At 41.4% G+C, this 23940-nt stretch overlaps 1 protein-coding gene and 1 long non-coding RNA gene across 6 annotated transcripts; one reads left to right on the forward strand and one right to left on the reverse strand.

Annotated features, from left to right (window-relative positions):
- Positions 1 to 196: 196 nt before the first annotated feature.
- On the reverse strand, positions 197 to 22198 carry mideasa (mitotic deacetylase associated SANT domain protein a). 5 transcript variants are annotated; one of them, XM_027158957.2, is made up of 14 exons: positions 22095 to 22198; positions 21722 to 21952; positions 19256 to 20865; positions 12837 to 13073; positions 12059 to 12392; positions 11083 to 11149; positions 10840 to 10982; positions 10645 to 10748; positions 9475 to 9550; positions 8908 to 8996; positions 8624 to 8746; positions 7706 to 7828; positions 6176 to 6372; positions 197 to 1681 (listed from the first exon to the last, which is right to left on the reverse strand). In XM_027158957.2, exons 3-14 carry the CDS (start codon positions 20609 to 20611, stop codon positions 1465 to 1467), a joined length of 3066 nt encoding a protein of 1021 aa, XP_027014758.2. In that variant the 5' UTR covers positions 20612 to 20865; positions 21722 to 21952; positions 22095 to 22198; the 3' UTR covers positions 197 to 1464. The 5 variants fall into 5 exon arrangements, with proteins under 5 accessions (XP_027014758.2, XP_027014761.2, XP_027014759.2 ...); XM_027158960.2 differs by lacking the exon at positions 22095 to 22198 and having other exon boundaries at positions 19256 to 20590; positions 20697 to 20865; positions 21722 to 22088; XM_027158958.2 differs by lacking the exon at positions 21722 to 21952 and having other exon boundaries at positions 22095 to 22185.
- Positions 22105 to 22683, forward strand: LOC113650550. The gene is made up of 2 exons (XR_003442445.2): positions 22105 to 22246; positions 22359 to 22683. It is a non-coding gene; the product is annotated as an uncharacterized LOC113650550 (long non-coding RNA).
- The last annotated feature ends 1257 nt before the right edge of the window (positions 22684 to 23940 follow it).

A 23940-nucleotide genomic window follows, 5' to 3' on the forward strand; every position in this document is an offset into this window, starting at 1 on the left:
CATGCATGTCTTTGGACCGGGGGAGGAAACCGGAGTACCCGGAGGAAACCCCCGAGGCACGGGGAGAACATGCAAACTCCACACACACAAGGCAGAGTCGAGAATCGAACTCCCAACCCTGGAGGTGTGAGGCGAACGTGCTAACCACTAAGCCACCGTGTCCCCCCAAGTTTAAATTCATGTGGGGAAAAAAGTATTTCGAATGAATGAAATTTATTGTAGTATCAGGCTGCACCATAAAAAATTTAAGAAAAAAAAGTGAAGGGGATCTAAATACTTTCTGAATTCACTGTACCTTGCGCAGCATGCTGGCCCATCATCGAGCATACACTCATAGCAACAGGACAAGTTAGAGTCATTAATCCGCCCCCTGGCATATTTTTGCAAGAAAACTAGAAGCAACCCACAATAAAGAATGTGTAAAAGTCAGAACTGAGCCATCTGTGATTTGAAGAAAGTTTCCAGTTTCCAGAAGCTTCCCACATAAAAAAGTATAGAAGTATCTATACAGTAAATATGCAAAAATATATACATGCAAACAATACCTGTATATTACTGAAGGTATGTGGAAGAGGGCTGAATTACTACAAACAATTCATCTACTTTCACATTATAAAATATAACCATTTATTAAATTCGTTTTGTGTTTTTTTTTTTTCTGTTTTCTGAAAATTTCCCTCCTTAAGGCTTAGCTTGTGTTTAGACAGAACAACAGACACTAAAGAAAAGACAGGCTTTGTGGATGAACGGCTGGCGGATGGCGTCGAGTCCTTAAATCTAGTTTAGCTCATGAAACGTTTCACACAATAAACGGTTCATTTTTTGAACTTTGTATAAATATCGCTAACAAAATACAAAGAGGAGTTGAGGTATATTTTACTATTTATACGTTTCATATACAAAATTACATCCGATTGAAAATTACCCATAGTTTTGTGTAAGAAGATCAAAATAATAGTGTGTCCTTGAGCTGATAATATAATATAATTGTACAAAATACAATTTCCTTTGATTATAATTTTTTGTCTTTACATCAAAACAGTCCATTTTTTTTAATACCAATATTAAACACGTACATTAAAAATAAACCATTATTATTTAACACGATAGATGTGAATTTCATAGAAAAGATTTCCCCAAGTTATTACAAAAGTTGCTCTAAAAACTCTGCTACATTTTCAGATACACTGAGAGAACAGTTGAGCGGAGGTCACGTAGTCTGTGTTTAAATCGACATTCAGACATTTGTTAAAGAAATAAAGAAAACCTATTATTGGTGTTGTTTTGTTACTGAATGTTACACATCATGACACATGTTGACATAAAAATAGCTATTACATTCACGTCATCACTTTGGTTATCGTGTAATAAACAGTCTGCTGGATTTGGAATAGATTTGGCTAAATAAATGGCGCCCCTTCAAAAAAACAAAAAATAATAATTCAAATGAAAAAACAAAACATCTCATCGCCAGTCGTCGTCTCGGTCATTATCCGTGTCGATCACATACTCCTCAGCTTCATCACTGTCATCCTCAAACCTCTCGGACTCTGCTTGCTTGAGCCTGGCCATTGCCGCCAGACGCTCCTCTTCCTCTCTCTGCCGCAGAGCCGCTGCTTTCTTCTCCTGCTCGGCATGGCTCTTCATGTGCGCGCTGCGGCTCTTCACCTTATAGAACACCCTGTTGGAAAACAATCCGAAACGATGTCATTATGAAATCAAGGGCATTTCCAAAAACATTTCCACTACAATGCTGCAGAGTTCTCGATTCTGATGCCTCTTTTCCACCGGAAAGAACCGAGTGCTGGTTCAGAGCTAGCGCTGGTGCTGGTTCAAAGTTGGTTCCACTGGCGAACCTTCTAAGAACCGGTTTGCATTTCCACCGGCTAGAGAGCATCACAGAGCCGAGGCTGGGACACGTGACACGTATACAGTGACGTCAGACTCGGCTCTGTGATGCTCTCTAGCGAACCTACATTGGCATCCAAACGCGGCGTTTAAAACGTGCACGTGCAGCTCCGTGTAATCTGTATAAACGGAGGTTGTAATCGATAAAGTACATAACGTTATTTTATCGTTAACAAAGAAAAAAATTTAGCCTTAGCATGTAGCTACCTACTATCATGTGTGCTGATAATGTATCATATCGCGGTAAAGTAAATGTGTATTAAACATTAGTATACTTAAGGTACATTATCAAACGCGCTAACAGTAGCCCCGCCCCCAGCTCCTGACGCAAGCGGTTCTTAAGTCTAGACCAGCAACGTTTTGGTGCTACTTAAGAACCACTTTTCTGTCGAAACAGAAAGAACTGGTTCTAAATTAGGCTCTGGCCCCGAACCAGCACTCGAACTGCCTCGGTGGAAAAGGGGCATGATTGGTCAGGAGGATCATTTTCTATCCCGGGAGCTCTCGAAGGACAACACGTCTGACTACGGAGTACGTACTTTTTTAGGGTAGCTTTTATATGATTTCTTTGTTTGTTATTTATTGCCTTTTTATTTTTGTATGGTTAGTTAGTGTCTGTAATGTTATGTGTATCTTTTAATTTTATCTTTTATGTCAAGCGCATTGAGAAGCTACTTTTAAAGATGCTATACAAAATAAAGTTTATTATTATTATTATTATTATTATTATTATTATCATCCTATAGCAGCCTGATCCCAAGTGTTCAACGACCTATAAAAAATGTTCGAAATGTGTAAGAATTACACAGAACAAGAACAACTTGTACTAATGTAGGACTTGAACACATTAAGGTGTGTTTTTACTTCCCTCCAGATTGGGAGTGTTTACTAAAGTGTTGCGTCTTTAGTCAGTGACTCAGATGTTCAGGCAGTTCAGAAGTTGTTTATTCCACCTCCTGCCTGTCAGAACATATAACAGACTCGATTCAAGACTTCCTGGTGTTTTAATGAATAGTGGGTTGGTTAGAGTCGTTAGAGTTCCTCTAAGGAAACCGAGTACAGAGCAGGGTCCATATTCATATATATACACACAGTACATATACTTCCTTTGCTTGGTCAAATGATTAGATTTTTATTTTTATCATTTAAATCAACCAACAAGTTGAAATTTTCCTACTTTTTCTGACATGGACAGCCCAAAAAGCATTCCTCTACTATATGTGACACTGTGTATGATTGTGTATCTGAGAAATAAGCATTGAATTTTGGTTTGCAAAGAGTCTTGAGATAAGTGTGGAAGTAGGGATCCGATCTGTTTCTGGCTTTCCGGGGCGAGCGACTGTGCTTTAAACGTGACATGAGCAGCTATAAACAAGGCAGCGGTGTGACGGAGGAGAACTTGAGGACCGTGAAAACAAGTCATGCAGCTGCATTCTGCTGAGGATTAAGTTGGAATCAAATCAGGAGATAACACGAGACTAAACAGACACACGAGTGGCCTCTGGGAAGGGAAACAGCTGGAGCTGGATCCTCCTGAGACGGTGTTCGAGCTGCGTTTATAAAGCTGGTTGTCGAGAATCAGAAGATTCCTCACATAAGATTCATCCTTACACAGTACATACCAGGGGCGGTTCTAGGCCTTTTTTAGGGTAGCTTCAGCCCCCTAATCTGTGATCACAGCCACCCTAACACTAAAAGTATAATTATTACTTTCAAAAATAAAAATTACGTTAAAAAGCAGGACATGTCGTCGATGGGAAAGAAAATGATCAGTTTGATGCGATTTTTTATTTTATTTTTTTCATTTATTTTTTACGCGCTTGCGTTGTAGTCTTTCAAAAGTGCGTCATCAGCTGTCTGCTTTATTTGAACGGAGAAGCACGAGCACGAGCACGCGCAGCGTGCACACGCAGTCAGAGCTGGAGGCGTTCATGTATAACGTTAATCGGCAGAAAGCCGCAAAGACGGTTATGGACGGTGTTTTATAAATGTTTTAACCTTGTTAGCCTGCCCTGCAGAAGTGCTTTGTGTTATCAAAGTCTACTAAAATTAATTTTAGTTTTCATTATTTAATTGGAGACATTTCTTTTTAAATGTATGTACTGTGAGGATGTATTTTGTCACCACACAAGTAAAAGTTTGTTGGAGGTACCGTTATAAAAAAGTTGTACTACTACTGCATGTTTCTGCTATAGTAGTGAACTTAATGTACAGAGATTTGTGTGTGGCTGTACTATAAATACACAGTACTACTGACATTTAAAAAAAATGTGAAATGTCACTATTGTTATTACCACAAACAAAATATTAATGCAAACAATCCATTCAATACTAAATAAAAATATTTTTTAAATAAGAATATTTTTTTTTATTAACTGACTTTTTTTTTTTGACTTCTAACATATTCTCACTGAGGGCTAAGCCCCCCTAAAGATAAAATCCTAGAACCACCCCTGGTACATACATTTGCGAGTCATGCCACAAACCCTGTCATGTCCTCCGAACAGGTTTTAAACCGACTTGTAAACTTCTTGGAATTTATTTTGTTTATATATAAATTATGAAGCATTTTGCATGAATACTTTCTTCCAATCTAAAGTCCTGTGGCAGAGGTAAAGGCAAGGTTTGTTCAACATAACACACTAATTAAACGTGCTATAACGATGTTCATGATGTATGAGAAACGGCCTTTTAGTCAAATGAACGCCTCCTGTTTGTTTAATCACATTTTAAAGGGAACCAGCTGATTAACAGGATTGACCCATCGAGGTCATGGAACACACTGCCAACGAGGATGCGGATGTTTACACTAAAGTTTTGTGTCTTTTGTTTTTTTTTATGGGGTCAGAATTGTTTCGTTATTCTGAATAAATACACTATGATCCACAAATAAATATAAAGAGTTTGTGCAGGAAGCAATTCGCAAATAAATACAATTTATAAATATTTTTTTATTTGCAAATCCCATTTTATTTATTTGTGAATTTCATTTCTTTTTGTGAAATTTGTAAAAATATTTGTGAAACTCTTTATATTTATTTGTGGATCATAGTGTATTTATTCAGAATAACGAAACAATTCTGACCCCATATTTTTTCCCCACCGTAAAAAAACAACTGTCTCATTTCTACAAGTTAAGACTAAAATGAAACAATAAAGTCCCCTGAGTGTAAAGAAAAGAATGATGGACTGTTTACTCTTTCACCTGTCAATGGTGACTGTGAGATTACGTGTGTGTGTGTGTGTGCGTGTGTGTGTGTAGGAGGGCAGAGTTCAGTTTCTTCTGAGTGTGTCTGAGAAATGAAACTCAAGAATGATTCAATTCAAACCTTATCAAACACACACAGAGATATTCACTCACACACATTTGCCCACTCGCACGCACTTGCACATTCTCACACACACATACACAGACACACACATACAGACACAGACACGCACACACAGACAGACAGACACGCACACACACGCACACACAGACAGACAGACACGCACACACACACACACACAGACAGACACGCACACACACACACACACATACAGACACAGACAGACACGCACACACACACAGACAGACACGCACACACACACAGACACACAGACAGACACGCACACACACACACACACACAGACAGACACGCACACACACACACACACACATACAGACACAGACAGACACGCACACACACACAGACAGACACGCACACACACACACACACAGACAGACACGCACACACACACACACACACATACAGACACAGACAGACACGCACACACACACAGACAGACACGCACACACACAGACAGACACGCACACACACAGACAGACACGCACACACACAGACAGACACGCACACACAGACAGACACGCACACACACACAGACACGCACACACACACAGACACGCACACACACACAGACACGCACACACACACACAGACACAGACATGCACACACACATACATACAGACAGACACGCACACACACACACACACACACAGACAGACAGACAGACACGTACACACACACAGACAGACACGCACACACACACAGACAGACACACACACACACACAGACAGACACACACGCACACACACACACAGACACGCACACACACGCAGACAGACACGCACACACAGACACACACACACATATACATTATATGTATATACATACACGTGTGTGTATATATACACACATACAGACACACACACACACACATATATACAAAGACACACACACACATATATACAGACACACCCCTCACCTGCTGCACTTCTTGCAGGGAAATACACCCTCTGGTTCTCCCTGACTCTTCGGTGCACTAGCTGGAGCGCTTCTCCTCGGTGCACTCTCACGTGGTTTTGGAGCAAAGAAAGGAGGAGTCTGTGTTTCCTTCCTCAGTGCAGTTGCCTCACTCAAAGAGACGATTTTCGGGTTGCTGAGCACTAAGACTTTCCCCTCCTGAAAAAGAGACGACCATTTAAACCAGATCCAACACAGCAACTTGTATATAACCTTTATATAACTTTATTATTATTAATGCCGAGTCCCCCTGATCTTTAAAGGGAAGGTGAACAGGAAGCAGACAGAACTGTACTGCACAAATAGCCTGGGACGTCACTTACAACATGTCATGTCAGGGGTAAAACACCAGGGGGCGTTATAAGAAAATAATCACAGACGTGTGACCCGATAAAGCGGGTTTAAAGATCGTTTTTACCGGTAACAGATTAGAATTACAATATTAAAGAATGATGCATTTTATTTTATTTTTATTCAAGTCATCATGCTCGTTATATTCGGCTGGAGAAAAACGTCTTCTCTGTTCTTCATCCTAAAGATTTTAATTTTTTTACCCTTTGACTGGAGACTCCTTCCAAAAACATTAGATAATGAGTTGATGTATTTTTTTTAACGATAACATTTTTTACAGAAAATTTCTTCCACAGTTGTGTAATAGTATGTGGATGGTCCACTATATATCACTATAGCAACCAGATGGGACAACGTTTCAACATGAGCAAATACTTTTGTCATTCCCCTTAATTTTCAATTGTTACATTCTTAATATGTCACGACCGCTTACTAATCTGTAATAGAATTAAAGTAGAATTGGAGTTAAAGTATTTTTTGAAATGTTATTTTTGTCGCAAATCGCATCACTTCCATGTCTGTTCTTAAAGTCTGGGGATGTTAGAAAAGCTCCTGTAATTCTAACTTGTGATCTTCATGAATGTATTTTATCGATTAGAAAGTTAAAATATGAATAATATTAATCCTTCTTTTGTGCATTAATTTCCCTTCTATTAACCCTCTGACAAACTGTGATGTTTAATGTTTATTTATTCATTCACTCATTTTCTATCGCTTATCCGAACTTCTCGGGTCACGGGGAGCCTGTGCCTATCTCAGGTGTCATCGGGCATCGAGGCAGGATACACCCTGGACGGAGTGCCAACCCATCACAGGGCACACACACACACTCTCATTCACTCACACACACACACACACACTACGGACAATTTTCCAGAGATGCCAATCAACCTACCATGCATGTCTTTGGACCGGGGAAGGAAACCGGAGTACCCGGAGGAAACCCCCGAGGCACGGGGAGAACATGCAAACTCCACACACACAAGGTGGAGGCGGGAATCGAACCCCCAACCCTAGAGATGTGAGGTGAACATGCTAACCACTAAGCCACCGTGCCCCCCAAGTTTAATGTTAAATGCTCAAATTTGGAAGGCCTGTGCCCTCGTGATATCTCGAGCAGTCAGAGTGACCGTGTACTTACGTTGTCGCGGACATGAAGAGCTTTGGTCACGTTTCGGAGGTGATCGGCGCCGCCGTCTTCCTGCTCTGCCTTGTGTTTGCTCTCTTCTCCCGCTTCCAGCTGCTCTTGTTTGATCTGTGGGATCTTTGGTGAAAGAGAGGAGACTTGCTTAGATAACAAACTTAAACAGGTTCATCAAGTCTGAGATCCGTGAAGATCTTCCAGTGTTCCCTTGTGGTCACATGATGCGGGCGAGTGCAAAAGTTTGCACACCCAAAAGACTGAATGTAGAGGTTTCTGTTTTCTATTTCATTAAGTAAATAACAAATCATCCAACAACAACAACAACAACAAAAAAAAAAGGTATAAGGGTATTTCTAGAGGCCTAACAGTGGCAGCTTAGTGGAGCTAGGATTTGAACCACTGACCATTACTTCCCTTCCATACAGGAAGCCAACTTATCACGTCTTCTCGAAAAAACTGCTGCTCATGCTGTAGCCTCAGAGGAAAGCATTGTCTGCCCTCTACTGCATACATGAGCTCACTATTCCCTCCATCCCTCTCACACAGACAGCATCTCTCTAAACCCCCAGCAATAGATGGCTGTTTTTTATTTATTTATTTACCTTTATTTTTCCAGGAAGTCTCATTGAGATTAAAATCTCTTTTACAAGAGTGACTTTGTTTACAGATTTTTGGAGATGTTGCTCCACTTCGGAGCCTCAAAATCAGTTTGCATACTCATTTGAATATAATATATATAAAAAATCAGAGAGAGAGAGAGACACACACACACACACACACATACATTGTACATGTAACATGAAATGAATTTGTAAATAAATTATAACTAGAGACATTACCACAGAAAAAAAAGTGAGTGTGAAAACTTTAAACATTAAAAAGAATGTAAGAGTAATTCATGAGTATGACTTTCACCTCAGGGACGCGCTCTTCTGGATCCGGAGGGCCGTAGATCAGCATCCCACTGCGTCCGACCTTCACCTGTTTCTTATAGGTGTAATAAAACTCCACACACTGCGCCATTGTTTTAGTCTGCACCTACACACACACACACACACACACACACACACACAAACACACACACAAACACACACACACACGTAAACTTGTTTGAATTGTTAAAAGCACTATACAAATAAAACAAAGCCTTGTACCCAAACAGAAAACAGACGCTTTTAATTATCTTCGAATAATCGTACCAATTTCTGCACTAAAAAGAAGTCCTTCCGGTACGCAGAGATCCCTTTATTGAAGTATCGCTTTTCATCCACAGTCCAGCAGTCTGACCCTGTTGGAACACAAAGCGTTATACTTCACAAATCTTTCCATCTACATCCAAAAGACTGAAATGAATTCCTTAAATTGCAATACATAAGCATACAAAATAATTAGCATGACATCATCTAAGGTTTAGCCGAGTTAGCCGGCAATTTAAATCCAACACTGCATTTATTTTTAGCTAAGTACGCTAGCTAGCTTGGCTTTTGGAAGAAGTCTGGTTCTGTTACAAAACACTCAAGCTAATAAGAAGGATGGCTAGCTAATCAAGTACGCTAGGTAATCTCACTAGCAGGCCAGCTAATCGTACGCTAACTAGAATACTGTGTTAACCGGTCACTCAAGTAGTTAGCAAGTAAGAAAACCTTCGGTTAACTGCTAGCAGAATCTAAGCTGGGGGGAAGTTATGCCTTAAACATAAAGATTTCTGATGTAATTAAAAATAATTTTAATGTAAAATATATGTAAAAAAAAGTGCACATTTTTACCTGCATAGTGGTAGTTAGCAAGATGATGATCTTTGGGGAAAATGGGTTTCTTTAGCAACAATGCTTCGAGAGTTTTCTAGAGAAATTAACAGCATACATATTAATCGCCGATAAGGATGAGGCTAAAGAGCACTACGGCTAAATAATAAATAAACAAACAAACAAACAAATAAATAAAGCATTTAAGAGACCGAGACACAAAGATAGACACAGATGAAAAGAGATCTAGATAAAACAGCAAACAGACCGACGGACAGATGGAGGATGGATAGATAGACAGGTAGGTAGGTAGATAGTTAGATGGATGGATGATGGATAGATGGAGGCATAAATAGATAGACAGACAGACACATAGATGGACAGACAAATGACAGACAGACAGGTGAAATGAACAGACTGATGGATAAATAGATAAAGACAGATCAAGAAGACAGAGGGAGAATGAAAGAGACAGACAGACAAGTGGATATATAGACAGAGAGACAGACAGACAAATGGATGAGCAGATAACCGGATAGAAATACAGACGACAGGTGGATGTGGGCACTGATGGAGGAACAGATGTACAACTAAACAGACACAATGAGACACAGACAGACTTCTAAATAGATGGTTGGAAGAATGAGTGTATGAGCGACAGACAGACAGAGAGAGGTGAAGGTAGACAGGCAGACGGGTAGATTGACAAACAGATGGATAAACAGATAGACAGAAAGGTAAATAGATGAATGGGTAAACAGACAGGCAGACAGACAAATAAGCAGACAGGTTGACAGACAGACAAATACAGAGATAGAAATAGATTGACAGACAAACAGGTAGACATAAAGATATGGCTAGGTTGACAGACAAACAGGTACAGAGACTGATAAATTGAAGGATGGTTAGAGAGACAGATTGACAGACAGAGAGACAGATTGACAGACAGAGAGACGGATGGGAGGGTAGACAAAGAGGCAGACAGGTAAATATGTGGCTAGGTCGACAGACAGACAGGTAAATATGTGGCTAGGTCAACAGACAGACAAGTGCAAAGACAGACAGATAAAGGTCAGGTAGGTGGATGTCTACTGACAGAGAGAGAGAGAGAGAGAGACAGTTAGAGACTCATGGACACTGGTGAAGACTGAGAAAAACGGACAGACAGACAGACAATGTTATTTAGCTTACCATGAGGTCACCTCCGTTCTCGTAAAGACAGTGGTGCATGAGCTCCACGTTGGTTCCTCCTCCACACAGCACACTGGAGCAGGCCAGGTTCATCAGATTATCCACTGTAGGATGAGACACGTGACATCGTGAGCGTGCAAGTGGCGCAGGACATGTCAGAGAAAAGGTGTGAGGAGATTAGAGAGCATGACTCACCCGTCTCATCCTGGGACGGTGAAGATTCCACCGGTGTCAGCGGGAGATACACTAGCGTAGCTTTGTGATGATCCTGTTCAACCAGAGACTGATCCTGTAGCTCGGGGATCCCTGCCTGGTACTGAGAGCCGATGTTTATTCGCCTGTAAGGTAGGAGATCAGACAAAACGTCAAGGCGAACGGCCACCGGTGTGGTTTTAATCCGACATAATTATGATGTGGAAGAAATCAACTCATACTTACGGTTCTAAGCTGACGGGTGTGGCCTCTCCCATCAGAGGGAGCATCGGAGGAGTGATGTCAGAACTGCCTGAAAAATCACAACAGAGCAATCTGTTCATCAGAGTTAGGCTTGAGGACCGTACAAGACATATATAATAATATAATATAGAATAATCGGATTTAGCAGACTGTATCTGTATCATGCACTCTATCAGTTAGTGTATGATGGCATGATGTTGGTGCAGGATATAATGAACTTACAGGGTATTTCATGCCTAGTGCGGTATAGATACTTTAAAACACACTGAATAGCTAATAAATTAAAGATCAGGAGGATTTGTAGTGTTTTTATTTATTTATTTGTAGTGTGCAATCATATTAATGAAAAGGCAGACAGACAGAAAAACAACAAGAGAGAGAGAGTGAGAGACAGAGAGAAACAGAGAGAGACAGAGAGAGACAGAGAGAGAGAGAGACAGAGAGAGAGAGAGACAGACAGACAGACAGACAGACAGACAGACAGACAGACAGACAGACATGAGGTGAACCAGATAGATAGTTGAACAGATATGATATAGATGAACAGAGAAAGACAGGCAGATAAAGAGAAAAGAGAAAAACAACAAGACAGACAGGTGGCAGACAGATAAAGAGAAAGAATAAGACAGACAGACAGACAGACAGGTGGCAGACAGATAAAGAGAAAGACAAATAGAGAAAGAATAACAGACAGACAGACACACAGATCAATAGTTAACCATGCAGATGGAGACAGATAGAGACAAATAACTAATAGAAAAATTGCAAGGCAGACAGACAGACAAACATATCAATGAGTCAACCAGCTGACGGACAGACAGACAGACGCAATGAGTAGAGAGAATAAATAATAATTGGAACGTTACATGTGCTTTTACGTAAAGAAGTAGACACTTTTTCTCATACGGTCATACGGTTCAGCCCTGTGTGATAAATGTAACATGAACTCATTGCTCACTTGAGCGCAGGAGGCTCCTGGAGGCAGTTTTGGGGGTTGGAGGTGGAGGCAAACCCTGATTCCCTGCTGCTATCGATGACAGGAAGGTGGAGAAGTAAAGTCCTGAGCCCTCGCGCACTGGTGACAGGATGGGTGGAGGAGTGTAGGGTGGCAGAGACAGAGGGTTGTCCAGCAGCCGGACCGGGGAGCGCAGGTTGCTCTGGAACGATGAGATGCTGGAGTAGACAGACGGGGCGATAAACGTGCCCGTTCTGGGCGGAGGTATGACCAGGGGCTCAGGTCGTGGCCGGCGCTTTATCTTGTCTGGGGATCTTCCGTCCTCCATCATGTCCTCCTGGAGCGGAAATAACCAATAATAAAATGATGTAGAAAGAAAGAAATACTACAAAGCTACTTTGAGCCGTTACTATAGCGGCGTTAAATATCGCAACTGTACGGATATCAAAACTTCTGTTAGAGAAAACCGATGCAGCAGCAATCGAACTAAACGTCCGTGAGGTTTCGCCAACCCAAAAGCACCGTCCAGTAAAATCGCTAGTAAAAGTCATGCTGTTTTCTAAAGATTTACCCTAACCTCGGAAAAGCCGATGGATTTTTAATCAACATACCGTATGTGAGCATGCACACTCGTAATAAATCAACTTATAAAATATTCAATTTGTGATAAATAAAGTGTAATAAATCTAAGACAATAAAGTGTAATAAATTTATTTTATACTACAGTAGTGTTTTATATTGAACCTCATGACTGTGAAGTCAGTAAGTAAGCAAGCTTTACCTGACGTACTGAACGTCGTACCTGGTCGAAACAGTCAGGGGCCCGTAAGGAGCGTCGACGTGTCACGATGACAGAAGGTTTGTGCTCAGACTGTTGCAGACTTTCTGCAGGAAGCCTCTGCTCACACGTCCAGCCACCCGCCTGCTCCATCTGGGCCTGATTCCTCCGAACAGGCACGGACACGGGGATCACTAGAGGAGGCATCCCTGTCTGTCTGCTAGACGTGCTCTCCTCATGCTGCCCAGACGCCACATAATAACAAAGGAAAGATGGATGGAGACGGGACATGTTTACAGAACATATAGTACAATATCACCTGGATGAATATAATTTAATAATAAAATCAACCTCCATCATTCACCTCAGCAGCGTTGGTCTTGTTTCTGATTTGTCTGATTCTACTGAATCAGTGCATTTCGTTTCGTTCATCTTACACCATCACAAACGCACGAGAACACCACCATATTTTGTATTTTTTTTTCTATACTATTATGCACATTACGGCTCTTTTCTCGCCCCTTTAATGACGCACAGCGTTCCCCTGACACTCATGCTACACGTGCATTGTGTATTGAAACTAATATATCATGAAGTCATCAGCTAACACACACGCGCAGGTAACTTTACTTCCCGAACGAGTAAAGCGGAGTTTTCCGAGTACAAGTTGTGTCGACGTTCATGGGAATCGCGGTGCGGTTCTAGCACAACCGAACTCGCACCACCTCCTACAGGAAGTTTCGAGTTCGGTACCAAACTGCACTTCCTGGTCCACGTGACAGCTTTCACATTACCGATAATTCATGCCAGTGAAAGTCTACTGAGCGGCCTGCAATACGCCCAGCCTTAGTTCTCTAAACCTGGAGTCATCAGCTAGCTGATCGTGATCTGGATGCGGATCTATCAAATTATTTCAGAGAACTAAACTTGAAAATGTAGCAAAAGACGAATTGTATTAAAAAAAAAAAGAGAAGTCATTAAGTACTGTAGTTTGATCAAATCAGGTTATATTTAACATGCAGATGATTTAAAGGTGCGGTCTCCGTCGTTTGAAAAATGCTTCAGGAAACAGCGTCGGGCCACCAAACAAAACAAAAACAAAAACGTGTAGCCAATGAGCAGAAAGGGGCGTGTCTTGTTGATATGCGGCGGAGAGAGTGTTCAGTGCGCATGTGTGACATTAGCAGAAAGCGGTTTTAACATTGACATGGAGGATAAAAACAAAGAAAGAAAGAGAAGAAAGGCTTACGATAAGGACAAGAAGTAGGACGTGTTAATATAGGATCAGCTTTCCAGCGCTGGAGAGAACTGAACGTCCTCCGCGTGAAACGGAGATAAACCTTTTACTGTACAACACACAGTACTACAAAAACACATTTGTATCACCATAGTATTACTCATTGTGTTCATTTACTGATAAAAATCTCCCCTTGGCCAGCTGCCCCAACAGGTTCCGCTATAATAGTTATACTTGGGTTATACTTGTCTGGTGTGTGTGTGTGTGTGTGTGTGTGTGTGTGTGGGCGGAGCTATCAAAACAGGGGTGGGAGCCATTTGGGTTAGGGGTGTGTTTGTTTTGGTGATTTCAAATGTCAACATCGGCTTTCAAACAACAGAGACCCCACCTTTAACTAAAGGCTCATTGGACCAGAGACAAGCTTCTGTGGTGAAGCTCAGAGAGGGAAAAAAAAAGCTTTTACAGACGTGTATGGATTTTTATTGGTCTGATTAACAAACTGACATAAAAAAACAAATGAACAAATGTTAAAAAGAATGTTTAGAAAATGAATTGATGAAAAGATTATGGAATTTTATGTAGACGGGTTTCGTATTTTTTTTACTTGAACACCTCTGCTATAGATATTAGTCTAGTCCATCTTGTTCCTTTAAAACAGGAAGAAAGCTGTAGAAGGAAATCTATTTCAGACGTTCGACCTTGTTGTGACCTGGACCCTGTTTGGATCGGTTCCACAAACCCGAATCCGCTAGCTACTGTTCCCTGATAACTCCATATAAATCCTGCAAACGATCAACCTGACGGATAGACGGACGGAACGACGGACGTTCGGACGAGGAAAAAACACGACGCATCCCCAAGTCGGTCGCATAAAGATGACAGCGGATTCTAAACCAAACCAGCTGGGATGATTCTGCAGCTGTACGAAGCGAGCGTGACTGAGGTTCAGGATGAGAAACAGTTCACGCCGTCTCGTCGTTGCGTCTGCGCTTTAATTCGTCTTAAAGACAGAAAACTGGTTTCCCAGGACGGATCCGTTTGGTGCTTTTCTTTTTCAAATCCTTTGTTTTTTATTAAAGCGCCCCTTTAAACACCTTAAAACTTTATTGTTTTGCTTTTAAAAACTCGAGCCACTTTGTTTTGGGTTCATCTTTAGAACTGGTTAAAGTGGGAAGGAAAAAAAAACAAAAAACAGGAGAATGTAGAAATAAGCGCTTGCACATGATCTCTTAGAAAACACGGCGAGGTTGCGTGCATCGACTCCTCCCTAAAGCTCTGTGTGTAGCATGTTTGGAATGTGTAGGTGTGTAGTCTCTCTCTCTCTGTCATACAAACACTCTCTCTCTCTCTCTCTCTCTCTCTCTCTCACACACACACACACTCACTCTCTCCCCCCTCTCTCCTTCACTTCAATCTCTCTCTCTACCCTTCACTTCAATCTTTCTGTATCTCTCTCTCTCTCCTTCACTTCTGTATCTCTCTTTCACTTCTCTCTCTCTGTCCTTCACACACACACACACACACACACACACACACACACACACACACACGTCATGCATGATGTAAAAGACTTTAATAGCAGCTCCACCAGCTGCACAGTACATATGAAGTCCCAACCTTCTTAAAATAGGTGCTTTATTTTCTTATGCTTTTGGTTCCAAGTCGATTTTTTTTAATCACAGAGATAAATGAGAACTCGAGTCCTGAGCAAGGAGTTCATACAATACACATGCGTATTTAAAATGTTTATACCTCCGCCTTATTAAACAGCCGTCACTTCCGCACAGTTACTTCTTGTTGTTTTGTTCATACATCTCTGTATCGTTGTGAATAGTATCTCTGTGTGTTTGTGTGTGCGTCTGTGTGTCTGTGTGTGTGCGTCTGTGTGTGTGCGCATCTGTGTGTGTGCGCATCTGTGTGTGTGCGTCTGTGTGTGTGCGCATCTGTGTGTGTGTGTCTGTGTGTGCATCTGCGTGTGTCTGTGTGTGTGTGTATAACAAACAAGGACTGGCAAACTGTTTCCGATTCATATTAGAGTGAGTCTTTAGAATTATCGCTGATGCACCGAGAAGAGATTTTATATTTAAGGAGTTTCTTCCTCACTGCAATCAGCTCCAGATAATCTGTTCAATAACGATCCTAATCCACATCTGGATTTAATCCTCTAAGCTGCTTGGTGTGAAACTGTTTTATACAATTATACTATACTCCTACTGAGTTGGTTAGATGGTGTCTGTTCATCTTTACACCACACCTGGACAAATCTGATTGGTCAGAAGGTTTGTGTAATTTTCATATAAGTGGCTGTAAAATAAACGTCAGCGCCCGTGTTCATAAAGAGTCTAAGGACGATCTCAGAAAGCTCCTCATTTATCTTGAATGTTTCTGACTAGGAATCTTATCTTCAGAGTGATTCAGGACCGATCACAGAGCGACTCTGAACAAGGACGATACAACAACTTTTATCTTAGAGAGGAGGCGGGGCTTAACCTGTTACTAGGTGACACATTCTATCGAAGACTGTGATTCGTTGTCCGATAAAAAAAGGAAAGTTTTTTAAATCTGCTCTATTATAAACCTTGTTTGTCTCTACGTTCAGATATTTGAGGTATTTCTTCTCCCTCTTCACCTAGGGATGTGGTAGCTCAGTGGTTAAGGTGTTGGGCTACTGATCGGAAGGTGATGGGTTCGAACCCCAGGTCCACCAAGCTGCCACTGCTGGACCCCTGAGCAAGGCCCTTAACCCTCAGTTGTAAGTCACTCTGGATAAGGGAGTCTGCTAAATGCCGTAAATGTAATCCTCTTAAAGCCCTCCTCATTACTGCTAACACTTTCTGACTTTATGAGCTCTTTTAAGGGTGAAGATGCTTTATGAAGATGCTTTATGAAGAACTTTTCTCTTTATAAGATTTTCTTCTCTAATAATATTAAACGGAAACATCCACGTTTCTAAAAAAATGTATTAGAATTTTGTCACTAGGGAAAAACTCTTAACGCTGAGAATTGTCATGAATACGAGCCCTGGTTTATATATCGATGTGATCGTTCTAATACGGTACTGTTTCTATAGTAACAGCTCATGCGAATAGCCACAAGATTGAAAGAAATCTCGGTTGTAAGCGTCTCGGCCTCGGTTACGTTTTCTTTTTTCTCAGTAAAATGACAGACTGAGTTTTATGTGTGTGTGTGTGTGTAAGAGTGAATGAGAGTTCTAGAGAACAGGAACCTGCCTAGCAGACGTTCTCCAACATTAAATCTAATTATAAACCATTTAAATGTGTGAGATTTCATACATTTCACTCATTAGCTGTGATATAAGTGGAGTAACGAACTCTGAGCAAAGTTCTAGTAGTTTTCCGTACACAAGGGTTTTTGCGGTGGACGATCCTCATAACCTACACCTTACAATAAAATAATAAAACAAACAAACAATTTATCACTATTTAATTTAACGCAGGATGCATATCGCCATTGATGGGGTGATGTTTTCTGTAAGGTGACATTTATTTAATATTCATGGACGCAGTCTCCGGTGTCAGAACTTTATCACTCACTCACTCTCACTCATTTTCTACCGCTTATCTGAACTACCTCGGGTCACGGGGAGCCTGTGCCTATCTCAGACGTCATCGGGCATCGAGGCAGGATACACCCTGGACGGAGTGCCAACCCATCACAGGGCACACACACACACTCTCATTCACTCACACACACTCACACACTACGAACAATTTTCCAGAGATGCCAATCAACCTACCATGCATGTCTTTGGACCGGGGGAGGAAACCGGAGTACCCGGAGGAAACCCCCGAGGGGAGAACATGCAAACTCCACACACACAAGGCGGAGGCGGGAATCGAACCCCCAACCCTGGAGGTGTGAGGCGAACGTGCTAACCACTAAGCCACCATGCTCCCCAACTTTATATCAGTCTGAGAAAAAAAATTTTTTTTCAGGGATCGATGACTTATAAGAACCTTAAAAGTGCTGAGAGAGAGTGAGATCATGAGAACATTGGAATACAACTGTTCATAGCTGCTATAATTTTAGTGACAAACAAAGAAAAAAAAAGTATGATTTATACTTTTTTCCAATCGCAATCGCTAACAAACTGTGACGGTATAAGAAACTTCAATATTTTCGGACGTGCTGTTCAATGAAATTAATCTTACTGGGTGTTTTAATAGTAATAGTAGTTACTTTCCTATAACATCACGGCCAGAAGGGTTTTATTCCTATCATATATCGATGTTAGTAGCCGAAAATGGCATCAGCACAACAAACACATTGATGTGTATTGACACTGATAGACAATCATTAAGCTTCGCGTTAGTTCTGGCAGGCCACGTCGTCAAGCGTGCATCAGCTGTTAATCAGCAGTCCGCGACGCGCACCAATCAGGTTACGACATCCGTATTACCCGACCATTTAAACTCCCATTCTTTGAGCCGCTTTCTAGCGCTTCGCTGCTGCTGTGACAAACTCCCTCCTCCAACCCCGACTCCACCATGCCGGAACCCGTGTTCGTTGTACCAGTTTACGTCTTAAATCTCCACTCATTTTCTCTCTCTCTCTCCCCCCCTCTCTCTAATTATTTTATATTTATTTATCCATCTATTCATTTATTATTTGCAAAAATAACAGAACCATACCGAACAGAACCATACCGCCAACACTAACTGTATGCTATAATCTAATCAACTCTCATTTGACAAGTGGTCCTGACTGAAACGATGCTAATTTGGTAATATTTTTAGTTTGTGTTTGAGTTTAATGCATCCAGCCTTTCAGCACAAAGACATCTTTTTAATTTACAGATATGGGAATGGAGGTCCATTGTGGCCCCTTGATGACCTGGCAGTCTATTCAAGGTGTGATCTCATCTCCAGATACAGCATGACCCTGACTGGGATAAAGCAGTCAGTTGTTTGTTTGTGGTCATATTTAATCTCAAACCTACCCAAAATGAAGGTCTCTCCCGAACGGACCAAGCACAGACCAATAAGAATGTATTTTTCAGGTGCGATCTATAGCACTAATTAGACGTCCGCGGATGTTTCCGGATGTATGCTGAAATCATGTGCAAGATCTTACATAAATTACCTCATTCACGTTAGTGCAACATTCGAACAATAACGTGAAACTCTGAAAGGGAAAAATTAACATTTGCTTGAACCAGTCTCACCTTTGCAGGTAAAAACTCCATCTCTGAAGCCTTCTGTGCTAGAGTCTCGAGGTTGATCTCTTTGGACGTCCTCCTTCGTCTCTGAGTGCTGTGGATAACCCCTACCGAGGGTCCAGGAACAACAGCAATGCCGCTGTTACGGGCCGATTCCTTTGCCGGCGGGTTGCCTGGAGGGGAGATGCTGTCCTTCGAGAGCCGCCTGGAACGCCGTGGGAGAGCCTCAGATTTGCCTTCTGTTTCTTCCGTATCCTGAAGTGCTTGACCAAAACCTGGATCTTTGGTCATTGGTGACTGAGGACTTGGATCATGTCTTTGATGAGGCACTGTACAAGAACCTGCTTTGACCTGACTGTTGTCCGGTTGCTGTGGTGGTCTGGCCAACTGCTGGTCTTGCTGAAGTGGTTGAGAAGGACATGGCTCTGCTTGCAGCATGTTTTGCAGCTGACGCATTTGATGCTGCTGTTGATGCATCTGCTGCATCTGTTCCTGCATCTTCTGCTGATGGTGGTACTGCTGCTGAATTTGGAGTAGTCGTTGTTGTTGTTGTTGTTGTTGTTGCTGCTGCTGCTGTTGCAACATTTGCTGCATCTGCTGCTGCTGCTGCTGTTGCTGTTGTAACTGCAGGAGTTGCTGTTGCTGCTGTGATTTTGGTGGTTCACTATAAACCAGATTCTGTGGTGCACTGTTTCCTTGGAAAGCTTGGAAAAAACCTGAGTTTTGAAGTTGCTTATTCGGTCCAAATGCCACTTGAAAGGGTTGTAGAGTAGGGTCGGGCATAGAGTGGCGCATGGTGTGAGGCTGGTACTGTGCGTCTCCTGGTTTTTGCCCCTGCTGAGGAGCTTGGAACTGGGAATGATGCATGGCTGCTACTGTATGAGAGTCCCATTCCATTCCTGGTGCCGGAGCTTGCATTGGTTCGGAGTAGGGCATGGAGGAACCTGCAGACATTTTCTCTTGCTGCAAGGTGTCCATGTCATGATTGGTCTTGGGTAAAGCTTGGTGTCCTCTTGCATCCTCCAGAGGAGGTCCAAAGTTTGGGGGCAGTTTAGTTGAATTTGGTACGCCTGGAAACCAAGTGGAGGAATGCACTGGCTCTTGAGGCACCCATTTCATTGGACCTGATTGCTGAAAATGACCCCATAGTTGGTAGCCTTTCTCAGGTTTAAAGACAGCTGAGCTTTGGAGATCAAAAACCGGATCGGTCCCTCCTCCAGCACCGCTGTTCGCTTGATCCAACGGCGCGCCCCCGGCGTTGTAAAAGACCTCGCCTGAATGCTGAGCCAGTTCTTCGATGCCTTCACTATTCTGTTTGCCCAGATTACTGACGTTCGCTCTCTGATGAGGAGAGAGGCTCATGTTGAGATTGCAAAATTACAAAAGGGCGTGCAGAAACGTTCATCAGTCATCAGGGAAAAAAAAAACAAAAAAAAAAAAAACACACCACTGTTCTACAAGTCCAACTGCCTTTGTCAGAGCGCCTTAGTATGCAGATGCCACGCAAAAAGAGGGAAGAGAACACAAATTGCACTTCCTCCCTGGCCTGTTCTCCTCTTCTCCAAACTAGTTATGCTGTAAACAGCTAAGTGATTTGTCATCCCTCAGGCACGAGTCTGGAAAAGAGTAACCAACGAGGAGTTTGAGAAAGAACGCATGACAGACATTCTTGTTATGTGTTTGAGCTTAAATATATTTTCAACCGGTTTCACTGAGCAAAATTTTGAGTTAAGCCTTGGTTCTTTTCTCCAACACCATTACAATCCGTAAGTGCTGTTAATCAGCCGAATGCATACTCTATCCGTAGCACTTCTCAGTTACACACAGGTAAATGTATAATAGTTAGTTAATGGCTACCGAAAGACAACTACTTTCACTTTAGGTGTGTGTGAGAGTGTGTGTGGGTGGGTGTGAAACCACATATATGGATTCCATATTCAATATATATCTTCTTACATGAAGCCAGTCCTGTAAAATGTTTCCTTAATGAGATGTCATTCCTTTAGGGAAACTTGATTTTTTTTTTAGTTCAGCACACAGAACAGTGGCAGAAAGCAAACTGAAGCAGGGGCGTGGACGGTGCAGTGCAAGACAACAAGAATTACAGGAAGTGAAGAGGGAAGGGGAAGAGAGATTATGGGAGAGAGAGAGAGAGAGAGACTGACTTCTAATCATATAGCCTTTAACACCCTATTAACCACTTTTAATGATCACTACAATATATAAATATTATTATCATTAGCACTCTCTACAGGTTCTGTGCAGGGCTTTTAAGGGCACTGATTATGCAATTCAATTTTTTATTTATTTATTTTTATTTTTTGTTTAGGCCTCTAAGGAATGCGCACACGTTGTTTTGAAATAAACACATGCAAGCAACTAAGTGCAAATGCAAACAGCGCACAGGAAGACATTTAACACCAAACCATCTAACGCTTCACGTGTTGGTTTAAAGCGCAAGGATCCACTTACTGTGTTAATGTCGCCTTTCCTTCTGTCCGTGTTTCTGTCTTCAGGTTCGGATGACAGGGCTGAGTGACGCAGAAAACCGATCCAACCTGGAGCAAAGTCGAGTCTTGGGCATGCACACGGCTGCACACTGCTCACTATTACAGCCCCACAGCCGGGTCACAATCGACCGCGACTCTATAGGAAGTCGTTAAGCTTCACTACGTCGATGTGTCAACATCTAAAAAGCGCAAGCTGGAAACAAAGTTACACAAAGTCGCGCATTCCGCTGCGTCGTGCGGCATTTTGGCCTCGAGTTCGTATGTTTCACCTTCAGGACACACTCTTTAAATCAACGAACAAATAAACAACAACAACAAACCCAACATTTACGCACCTTTCCGTGTGTAAAGTTTCAGCTTATTTTGCATGTCTTCCGCGAGACTTAAGAGTCGGGTTGCACGGGTTTCATATAGTGACGGATGATTCACGAATCAACCGGTTCTTTTGAATGAATCTTTTAAAGAATCGATTCACTCATCTACACAAGTATGATTTTCTTTTTTTTTTTTCTTTTTCTTTTTTGGCAAAGTTTGCTACTGTTTGTCGTTATGATTTATATGTTAGCAGCTAAACTCATTGTTTTCTTTTCTTTTTGTAGCCAATTCAATCTGAGTCTATTCCAGGAACACTGGGAGTGATGCAGGAATCAAGTTTATACAAGAAGATTCACATACCTGCAGGGTTTTTGGGAGGAAACCAGAAAACCCAGAGGAAACCTGGGAAGACGTAACCTGAGATCGAACTTGTGATCCTGGAGCTGTAAGACTGCAATGCTGAACTTTAATCAGCTGTGAATATTAGCAGTTATACTGGACTGTGAATTGAAAACATGGTGCATGGTTTAGAGCTGTTGTGGGATTTTACTGATGATTCCAAAAACAGACTAGAGGATGTTTGCATAAAATAAATACACGAATAAATCAGTGTTGGGAATCTTTTAGTAATGGCAACGTGGGCTGATTTGAAATCACCAGGATAATTTGCATATCACACATAACATGTTAAATAAATAAAGTACAAGGAAAAAGAAACAGTTGTAGTTTGGAAATAGACAGGAATGAATAAAATGATTCATATACAAAACTAGTTAGGACATGGGGATAAGTGTAATAGTCAGTGGGGCAAAATATATATTGGCCCCCACACAGAAATATAGTCCTATATAATAATGTCATGTTAAAATGTACAGCATTTATTGCAGAACATATGCTCACGCTAAAATGACAACAAATACTGCTTTTATTATTTTTTATTGTTACAAAGATATGGTGTTGAATTATACCAATCTACGCTCGTCCGGTTCAGTTCAACTGATTTCTCCAAAAGAGACGATTCAGTAAAATGACTCATGAGGCCCGTCAATAAGTACGACCTGTTCTTTTAGTTATTTATCAACACAAAAGCGACATATGACCTGCCACCATATCAGTGTACTTAAGATTTAACCGAAGGCCAGTGAAACACGGACTGTTTGAAATGCTAATGGATCTGCAAATGAACTAGTGTACTCATAATAAAATGGAAATTTTGGATATTCCACATTTTAGTGTAATGTGGAAGAGAAATAGTGTAAGAATGAGTGTGATTGATTTTAATGGGTTCTTTTAGATAGATAGATAGATAGATAGATAGATAGATAGATAGATAGATAGATAGATAGACAGACAGACAGACAGACAGACAGACAGACAGATAGACAGATAGATAGATAGATAGATAGATAGATAGATAGATAGATAGATAGATAGATAGGAAATTCAAGAGAAATTGCTACCAGCATTTTATAACTTACTGCTGAGAGGTTTTTCTATGATGGTCTCTTTATTTTTATGTGTGGGATGGTGAATGAGAACCTGTGTGTGCTGGTGTAAATCAGAAAAATGTAACCAGGCCTCTTTAGGTGGCATTATAAATCTCTACTATTCCGCAGTTGTATATTATAAAGTTGAATAAGACTAAGTTTGTTGAACAATTGGTCAATATGTATGTATCTTTCAATAGATAATCTGACTTTCTGATATGCAGATTTGTTGTGTACCGAATACACATTGGAGCCGGTCCAAAAACCGCTAAACGGACACGACTCCGGATCGGAGTCATCTGCTCTCTGGGAAGGGTGTGAACTGTTTGCTGTTTTTCAGAAAGTTTGGCAGAAAAAGGGTTACAGGGCAGCTGGCTGA

The sequence above is a fragment of the Tachysurus fulvidraco genome, chromosome 16 (genome assembly GCF_022655615.1).
Source record: "Tachysurus fulvidraco isolate hzauxx_2018 chromosome 16, HZAU_PFXX_2.0, whole genome shotgun sequence".
Taxonomy (NCBI): Eukaryota; Metazoa; Chordata; class Actinopteri; order Siluriformes; family Bagridae; genus Tachysurus; species Tachysurus fulvidraco.